Source organism: Lycium barbarum, chromosome 8, assembly GCF_019175385.1.
Source record: "Lycium barbarum isolate Lr01 chromosome 8, ASM1917538v2, whole genome shotgun sequence".
NCBI lineage: Eukaryota > Viridiplantae > Streptophyta > Magnoliopsida > Solanales > Solanaceae > Lycium > Lycium barbarum.
The window spans coordinates 130,684,171-130,693,976 of NC_083344.1; the positions used below are offsets into that span (position 1 = coordinate 130,684,171).

Sequence of the window (9,806 nt, forward strand, 5' to 3'; positions counted from 1 at the left end):
ATCGGTCATAATTCTGATAGGAAACGCAAACACCTGATAGTTCAGGTAGGAACTCACAAAAAAATAATACTTGAGGTGTGTTTTTAACCATTATTTCTAAAAAGAACCGTATAGTTGCTGGTGTGTTTTTAACCATTATTTCTAAAAAGAACCCTATAGTTGCTCAGACTCTCCAAAATATTATCCTACCCATGTCAAAAGTCACTACTTTTGGAGGATCAGACATGCAACTATCGGCAATTTTGCAGAATTCAACCAACATAGAAAAGAACCACAGAAAAACGAACACCTATAACAAAACTCGGTTTTTTATGTTACATCAGTGAATTTGTTCTCTCATGTTACATCTTGGCTTTCCTTCAAACTGATAAAAAAGAAAGCATTAACTATGAAACACAAATGAATTTACCATTTCACAAATAAGTTACACGAATATAACGAATAAATTCAACATATGCCTTTCCACTAACAATCGCGGGCAAAACTATCTCAGGCAATAGCCCAAAATTTTTTCCTACAAAATAAGACCCGCTCGGTCTTTTTCTGATGGTCCTCTAGAAAATGTAGTTGGACATCCCAGAGAAACTTCGGAGCAAGAGCTTGTATTCTTGATATGATTGGTTCTACATCTCTAATAATGATAAAACCCTGCATGTCACTTGAGAACGTTAAATCTGTTCGCAGTTGAAACTTCAGGACAAGACATGGACGAATATTTACTAGGGGATTTCACATGTCACAATCGCTAAACGGGTATCCGAGCTGATCTCGTTTAGCTCAATTCAGTTGACATAAATATGTAGCATCTCATACATTGAAAGAGAGTCCGTCTTTCTTAAGGATAAATTAGTCAATAGGAAACCGAAGCACTTTGAGTTCCACCTCTAGCCCTTTTTCAAAGGGTTCATATTTTTACTTAGATAGAGAACATTAACATAGAGGTAGAAGTTTGTCAATTACATTGATTCAATAGGGAGAACCAAAAAAGTCATTGGAGTAGGATATTAACAACAACAACAACAACATACCCAGTGTAATCCCGCAAGTGGGGTAAATCGAATAAAAAAATGAAATACATTTGGAAACTAAATGCTCCCTTTCTGAGGGGTTATCTCCTTCATTATGTCATTTATCGAACTAATAGACTTGTAATGAACTGTCAAACGTAAACAATCAATCTTGCAGATGCTTTCAGTATATAAATTGATTTCGTCTCTCAAATCATCAAAACATGAAAATCCTTACCAGAGGTCGTAGAATACGGTCCATCTCCAGCATGATATCTTCAACTAAACAACCTTCGTCACTATTTTGATAGTGAGAAAGAAGATGATTGGCATGCAACAAATCATAAGTGCGGGGATATGTGGAGAATGGCTCGCACCTACAAATATGAGCAGATATTTGTTATGGCCCTTGTAAATAGAACTCATAGGTAAGCTACAATTAAGTAATAGCCTACCATAAAATAGAAAGTAATAGCCTACCAGTCATGAAAAACGCCTGTAAGACCCCTGCCATAAACGGCAGACAGAGTGTTATTCATGGTTACGGGAACTACATTCATTACCCAGACAGGCCATGTATTTAAGCCAACTGCAAATCCACCAAGGGAAGCGCTCATGTCCATTACATTACGTATTTCTTTCTCCTCGACGTTCATCAGTCTCCAGTAATGACGAACTTGATCTTGCCAATAGATTGTATCTGACAGGAATTTTTCACGATCAATACCTGCAAGAAGTTGATTTGAGAATGTCAGACATATGAAATTCCTAAAAGATAAAAGGACAATCTCCGTAAAGCTTCCTTGTTCAGAGTTATAACCAAAAAAGGAACAGGTCGCTTAGTAGTTCTGTGTCATACCTTAAAACACAGCAACAGCCTCACTTATCAACTTATCATTAAGCATAATATTAGCATTGTAGGCCAGAAATGATCTTTGAGAGGAGTTAACACTAACAGTTGAGAAACCGATTAAAGAACTTGCTGGCTAATAAGGCCAAACTCTCATGTGCAAGAAACACAGATATTGCAGAAGCTAGGTGAATATTTTTTATTCAGTTTTTCAGGAGATTGTCTAATTTGAAAACAAGAAATACATCTTCTTGAAGTTCCACACTTCTCCAAAAAGGTTATGAAAGACATTCCAAAATTTAACAAAATATTCGTAAGTTGGAAAAAAAGAAACAGAAAAAGGCTTCAAAGTTGAAAATCGCATTGAAATATACCTGATATAAAGTTTTCTTTTTTTGTTGTTACCAAAAGAAAAAGGTTTTCTTTTTCCCCTAGAACACATGTGATAGGATAGATTCATATGAGGTTTTCAGTACCTTCTCAATGCTAGTAGCTAATTTTCTTGCTAACCACATCTAGTTGAGTTAATACTTCCATTTAGTGAGATACATAAGCATGAAGAAGAATTTTATGATAAAGAACCTGACTATGCTTTTATTTTCGAATCTTAGCCTTTAAAACCAATGCAATGTAAATAAGGGGCAAATAAAGCATTTTTTTAATCAAGAAAGGAAACGTTCAAGTAAAGCATTGTTGGACAACTAGAATAGTTGCACCATATATCAGATCATGCATGAGGATATATTCACTATTGATTTGAGAGCTAGGAGATGACAATTCAATAATACAACTATCCCAACAACAACATACCCAGTGTGGTCCCACAAGTGGGGTTTGGGGAGGGCAAGGTGTACACAGACTTTACCCCTACCGTTGTGGGGTACAGAGGCTGTTTTTAATAGACCCTCAGCTCAAGAAAATCGTTTTTCAGAACAGGTTTGAAAAATACAAGAGTGAAAATATTGAGGAAAGAAAAGTATTGACAGCAACAATAGTAAAGATAAGCAAAGTAAAAGAAACAACATTAGTAATACAACTAGACCAAGGAAGAGAATTGACCTACCTATCTGGCTGAGACTTTGTGAATACTCTGAAAGTCGTTGTGGTCGAGGAGGTAGTTTCTTCATAGAAGATGAAGTGTCACTAAGTGTAACACAGTTCCTCAGAGGTGTTTTCCATGATGACTTCAAATCATCCTCGGAATCACATAAGTTTACAAGCTTCTCCTGAGCATTATGCTGAAGACATGAATTATTTTCTTGTTTAACCCATATTGCTGTCTGAACTTTCTGCGCAATAAGCTTCCAGCACATTCCAGAAGTCAACTTAACTAATTTGTCCCATATATCCGGGAAATCCTTATCCTTTCTATAGGCAGGAGGAGCTGAGTAGACAAAATATCCATTTGGTCTTAATATGCGATTCAGTTCTTTGAGTAGAATACCATCTGCACGCACAGCCAGATGAAACATAGGTTTTAGCTTTATTGTAAAACAACAATAGTGTATCTGCATGACATGCATGGGTAGCATATATGGAAAAGACTACCTTAGATAATTTCCTTCAATTACCTTAGAGGAACCATTCATGTTCAAAACTCAGCTATAACAGTTTAGTTGTCACGAGAGTGTCCTAAGTAAAGTTTACTTGATATAAGCAGAATAAGCTAATAGCTCCATGATGATCAAGCCGGTGGAACAAGTCTATTATGGGAGGATATCTAAGGCCTTGTAGATTCTAACACAGTTTGCAATTACATGATGTAGAAAGCCAAATAATTAGATACAGTTTCCTTATTTATCGTAAAGCAATTACATCTAGGTCAATTACATTTAAGCATATAAGGTTTGCATGTTCAATGAAAGAAACACTCACCATTTTCATGCCAATCAACTCGACATCTGGAACAATGGACCATGTCAAAAGAGTTGCTTGGATATGGTAGCTGCTTCGTAGCTATAGCAGATATCATAGCACCGATTCCTCGTTCCAAAGCAAATTGAATTTGATTTTCATGACCATCTTTGGGAGCAAAAGACAGTGTTTCGATATTTAATGGAAGAAGATAGGCAGAGAAACTAGCAACCCCACAACCAACGTCAAGCACTTGATATACCCCTGCTGCACGTAAGTCCCCTGTCTCATCAGTTGTCATGTTTCCTAACCTGCATCGAAGAAATTAATTAAGTATGTCAGCTACATAAAAGAATGGTAACATTAAGGATTGATTTTCACCGTTCTTAGTGTTAGGTTTGGCAAAATGGTTAAGAAAGCAAGTAACCACCCAATCCGCCCATTAAATGTGGGTTGGATGGCTAACCATTTAAAAATTGATTAAAATTATTCATAATATCCACTAAAAATGGATATCCAGATCGATGATATGGATATCCATATTATAAAAACTTGTTTGTCTGCTTGTCAATTGTCATGAGTTCTTGCTTTCTGGGAGTCTAAGCTTGGTTTTGGCTTGTGTTCTCACCTAACTATTCCTGAAACCATGGAGTATGGATGTCGTCCCTTTAGCAATTATGTGGGTCATTTGAAAAGAGAGAAATAGGAGGGCATTTGAAGGGGTGGAGCAAAATTTTGTAAAGTTGCAAAGTAGTGTTGTATCTGTAGCTTTTTTTTGGTGTACTTCTGAGGTCCCTAGTTGTATAGAGGATTGCATCTCTTCTGTTGAGAATCATATTTTGATGTAGATTTTCTTCTCTTGATATACAGCTTGTAAACGGGGGTTTCCCCATTTGTTAGTATTACTTACCTTATCATAAAAGAAAATATGGATATCCATATTATCCGTCGGTTAACACCATTTTTTATCCGTGTTAAATATGGGCGGGTCACATATTTGATCCGTTTTTGTTTAACCCGTTTTGACCCGCCCATATCCGATCTACCCGCCCATTTGCCACCCTAGCAAGTGTAATGGATCATCTAGTACAACATAAAGTGGTTTAATTAAACTGCTTTAAGGAATGCCTTCGTGTGTATCAAATTGATTTTCATTTCCACACTTATGACGGAAAAAATAGTAGAATTTTCAAAATGGCTTCAACTCCAATAATGACATGTAAAGGTGAAGTGAAATAAAAACAGACGGTATACCTCTCAATATATTCTGTAGCTCCATGCTTAAAATGAGTTCCACCGCCTGGAAACCACCAAAACTGATCCTTCTCATGTACCCAATTTTGTCCTCCTTTTACCTCAGCAAGATGTGTATGGTTTACATTACTCCGCCATACATAATCCCTGCTAGTTGGCCACCTTATCGGTATCTTATAATCAGCTGGAGGTGGAACTAAACAAAACAAGCGCCTGCCAAGTGGAGGACAATGCCTCTCTAGCTCTTCTCTCCTCGAGAGATCTAATTTTGGCATCAGCTCTTTAACATAAGAAATGTCATGACAGGGGATATACTCATTAAATTTCAGAGGACATACATTTATCCCAGTTTCAGGAATTGTCAGGGGTACCACCCGATAAGAAAGAGCAACCTTGTTACTGAACTTCAGAATACCTGCATGCATATTTATTTATTTTTAACCAAGTGTAATTTTATCAATAATGAGGATCTCCCAGAAGACAAACCAATCCTCTAAAGAAATAGGAACTTCATGTTCTCTACCAGAATGCATATTACTAACATATGAAAAGAAAAAAAAGGCAGTCTGCTGCAGTAAGCTCCCGCTATGCGCGGGCTCCGGGGAAGGGCCGGACCACAAGGGTCTATTGTACGCAGCCTTACCTTGCATTTCTGCAAGAGGATATTTCCACGGCTCGAACACGGTGACCTCCTAATCACATGGCAGCAACTTTACTAGTTACGTTAAGGTTCCTCTTCAACTAACAGATTGGATCAGAAATTCCAATAATAGAAAGCCAGTAAACAAAGATGTCTAAAATGGTAAAAGAAAAGGCAGAACACAAATGCACATGGACACACATTGACTGCCCAACAGTTTGCCTCTCAGTTTCTAGAGGGAATTCCCGAGTAGTTAGGTTGACAAGTAGGAGACTGAAAACAATATGGATTTGTCACATGCCTTGAAAATCCTCACAGAAAAAATTCAAAAACCATAGTTTCAGAAGCTGTAGTGAGGAAAAGAATCAACCGTGTTGTGAACATCATAGAAATTTTTTGAAGTTTCTAACTTCACTGTGCGTGCAGACAAAAAATGGTAAAGTGTTCCTACTGCATAAGTAGAGCCTGAAAACAGGAATACGAGTGGAAGCGATCAGAGTAAAAATCAATTTTGCAAAACCAACTAGCAATATCTGATTAGTCATCTAAATAATGATGGTTAAAAAGAAAGAGGATTGCTGAAGGATGCATGGGGACTAAGAGTTAAACAGTCACCCCAAGTTACTACACGTCATAGAGGAGTTGTTCGATGAATTAAATGATATAAGTATTTCCGTAAGTTGGATCTCAGGTCACAATCGCCAAATCAGGATGCTTGAAACTGATATACCTAAAATTGCTCTTAGGACACACCATGGACATCACAAGTTCATGCTCACACCCTGCGCCCTAAAAATGCCCCGCCAACCTTTGGAGAAGGGGTGGGGGTGGGGGTTTGATGATATCCTAATCTACCACCCTAGCTAGGGAATACTGTGAACATATTACGACCTAACATTATTTGCATGCATTTAGACCCCCTGTTATGAACATCGTCCAATTATTGACCACCAAAGAAGCACTAGTCAAATTTAGAAATGTCTACCAAACCCATTTGACAAAGTTGAAGCCACTGGACTTATACTCCATCGCACAACTCAATGAATTATATGCTTGCAACAGGGTTAAAGACTCCGCTTTAACTAAGTAACTATATAGTTATAGCCCCAATCAATACTAATTAGAACAATGTCCATAAGATAAGCCTAAGAAAAAACAAGTTTACCCATGCACAACATAAATATCAGATTTAAGTATCAAGGCCAATCTCTTACCAATAAGGGAAGGCTAGATTTATCTAAACTCCATGAAAACCAAAACGGATACAAGTACGATAAACTGCCCTTATACTAAAACCTTCTGAGCCAACACTAATTACCCAGATAAGCCACATGCCAACTACAACAACACAAAGTATCGCTCCTTATCCACAGGTTTTCTATCTTGCTCAAGCACAAACATAAACTGCACTTAGTTATCACCTTCATCCCAAAAGGTACCATTTTTTAATCCAATATACCCACCTGGAAGGACAATTCAACAACTTTTTTTGCAGCAAAAATTACCAATCGCTAAAGCAACTCAAAATCATTTCTTTTTCATCTTTTAAGCCCCCACCTCTCCACCAACCATATACGCAGGGAAGTGCACAGCTAATTCTAGTCTGAAAACCTAGTTTCCACTGTAAATACTAAAAACATATTCTCTCCTAACAATTACTTCCTCATCCAAATTACTATTCTGGGTGTCAATTGAAACATTATTCAAATTCTTTTAACAAACAAAAAGTTACAATCTTTTTCGCTACATTAGGAAAGACAATAAATTACTTAAAAAACTTTCATAAGCAACATGACTTGAATCCACCAAGAGGGGAAAAAAACTCTATTTCCTCCAGCACAACTTCCCAATTATCAAATCTTAGTCATAGTATTTGTTACCCTCATCCGCCAGAAAGTCAGCACATTTGCAAATTTATACTAAGTACTATTTCATGACATAAATTAAAAGGGCAACCCGGTTGACAAAGCATTTATCTCCTATAGTCACACACTGAAAATTACTTCCCCCATCCCAATTACTATTCTGGGAGTCAATTCAATCATTCTTTAAATTCTTTTAACAAACAAAAAGTTGCAATCTTTTTTGGTTACATTAGGAAATGACAACAAATTACTTAAAAATCTTTCATAAGCACAAGACTTGAATCCTCCAAAAGAAAAAAGAAAAACTCTATTTCCTCGAGCGAACTTCCTAAATTATCAAATCTTAGTCATGGTATTTGTTACCCTCATTCGCTACAAAGTAAGCACATTTCCAATTTATACTAGTAAATTTGGGGCCCGTTTGACCATGGATAATTTTCACTTTTTTTCCGGAAATGTATTCCAGAATCGTGTTTAGACATAAAATTGTTACAATTTCCCGGAATTCAACTCCGGAGTATTCCTTGGAAAACTCCAATAACCTGTTTTCACATTTTTCACTCCAAATCACTCACAAAAATTCAACATTTTTCCAAGTTATAATCATGTCCAAACACAACTCCAATTTCTAAATACCATTTTTTCAACTTTCTTCCAAATACTATACTTCCTTCTTTCAAATTTCACATTTTTTTTGTCCAAATGCCCACTTAAGTTTTGAAAAGCTAATGAATACTACTCCCTCTGTCCCAACTTATGTGATATACTTTACTTATGATACATTTGTATATTTAGAAATAATATAACTTAACACTTCCCCTTTTAGCCTTAACGAAATGATTTACACCCACACATATATTTTGTTTTAAAAGTTTCTTTTATTTCTCAAACTATATCACATAAAATGGGACGGAAGGAGTATAAACCTTACAATTCTTTAAAAAGATAGAAGGAGACTAACCAGATGATGAACTAGTGTTGGAATCTTCTTGTTTTTGTTGCTTTTCTTGAGGGACATATAGAGATGGGGTATGGCCAAAAAGAGTACCAGTATAAAAAGAACCCACCATTATTAAAAGGGTTATTATTATCATTTGCCCTGTATTCCAATTGAATGCCCTTGAACTTATCAAAGATCCACCCATTTTTCACTCCAATGATATGAATTTTTGAATGAGATCAAAAGAATTGTTCAATGGAAAGACACTGTACACCATGACATCGATAGATCTCAGGTTTTGTAACCAGAAGTGAACACTGTTGAGTGTTCCTGTTTTGTTCCTCCTATTTTTGGACTTTCCTTTCCTATTTTGAGTTTTTTTTATTTATTTAATTTCTCTTCAATTTGTTTGTCTGGTTCTAACTGGTTATGAAGTTTAAGATAATAAAAAAAAAAAAACTTGTGATCTTAAATTAAAAATATATATAATGTGTTAAAATTTTATTTAATTTTGTAGTCTTAAACATGTCATGTGAAAAATTGAAATTGAAAAATTATCAAAAAAGAAAAGAAATGAAACGGACTAAAAAAAATGTAAGAAAAACAAATTGAAATGGAAAGAGTATTTTTTGAATTTTTTCCCAGTATATTGTTGATGGCGAAATTGGTAATTAGAATTGAATTCACACCAATTATGTGAAATTAGATAAGATTATAATTTCAAAATGCATATAATTCAAATATATAGGCTCGAGCTGAGAGAGAAATTACTATATTTAAAGATATAACATACATAATTAGAATAGAATTCTTGAAATGAGTAATGCAAAGCTTTAAGCGATAGGAGAACACCTATGACAAGTACTGCTTATAAGGTAGTAGACGGTCTATGCCCGTGCTGCGCACAGTCCCAACGCTTTAGATTATAGTGCATCTATGTGTATGTAGTTGTGTTTGGATACTGTTTTTATGCATATATATATATATATATATATATATATATATATATATATATATACACACATGCTATGTTCAAAATACGATTAATATAACATTGTAGTTTATGCTCCGTATCTAAAATTTTATTATATTAGTGTTTGCTACGATTACAAAATCGGCAAACTTATTAATATTTTTTAAAAGAGAAGACTTCTTTAAAAGGAAACTATTTTTCTCTCTTTGAGATAAAACAATAGCAATATTTAAGCATCAGTTGATACTTTCAATTTTAATTCGATTAATTTAAAGGTGTAAAATATTTATTATTTTTTATCAAATTTTGATTTGGATAATTCTAATTCAAATTATGAAATTAATTTTACATGTTTAAAACGAAACAAAGTAGAAATTGATTTTCTATTTAAACGAAGAAATACTATTTTTTAATTTTTGGTAA

At 35.1% G+C, this 9,806-nt stretch overlaps 1 protein-coding gene across 1 annotated transcript; it reads right to left on the minus strand.

The window, feature by feature from the left end:
* Positions 1–268: 268 nt before the first annotated feature.
* Positions 269–8,747, minus strand: LOC132607462 (probable methyltransferase PMT6). Its single transcript, XM_060321434.1, has 7 exons — positions 8,432–8,747; positions 4,966–5,380; positions 3,733–4,022; positions 2,921–3,304; positions 1,488–1,734; positions 1,246–1,384; positions 269–648 (listed from the first exon to the last, which is right to left on the minus strand). The coding sequence occupies exons 1-7, from the start codon at positions 8,613–8,615 to the stop codon at positions 490–492; spliced, it is 1,818 nt and encodes a 605-aa protein (XP_060177417.1). The 5' UTR covers positions 8,616–8,747; the 3' UTR covers positions 269–489.
* Between the last annotated feature and the right edge of the window lie 1,059 nt (positions 8,748–9,806).

Excerpts from the sequence above, each read along its gene's own strand:
- LOC132607462 (XM_060321434.1), bottom strand. The coding sequence starts at position 8,615 with ATGGGTGGATCTTTGATAAGTTCAAGGGCATTCAATTGGAATACAGGG. Across the intron at positions 5,381-8,431 it reads CAACACTAGTTCATCATCTG|GTATTCTGAAGTTCAGTAAC; the intron begins GTTAGTCTCCTT and ends ATATGCATGCAG. Across the intron at positions 1,735-2,920 it reads ACAAAGTCTCAGCCAGATAG|GTATTGATCGTGAAAAATTC; the intron begins GTAGGTCAATTC and ends AACTTCTTGCAG.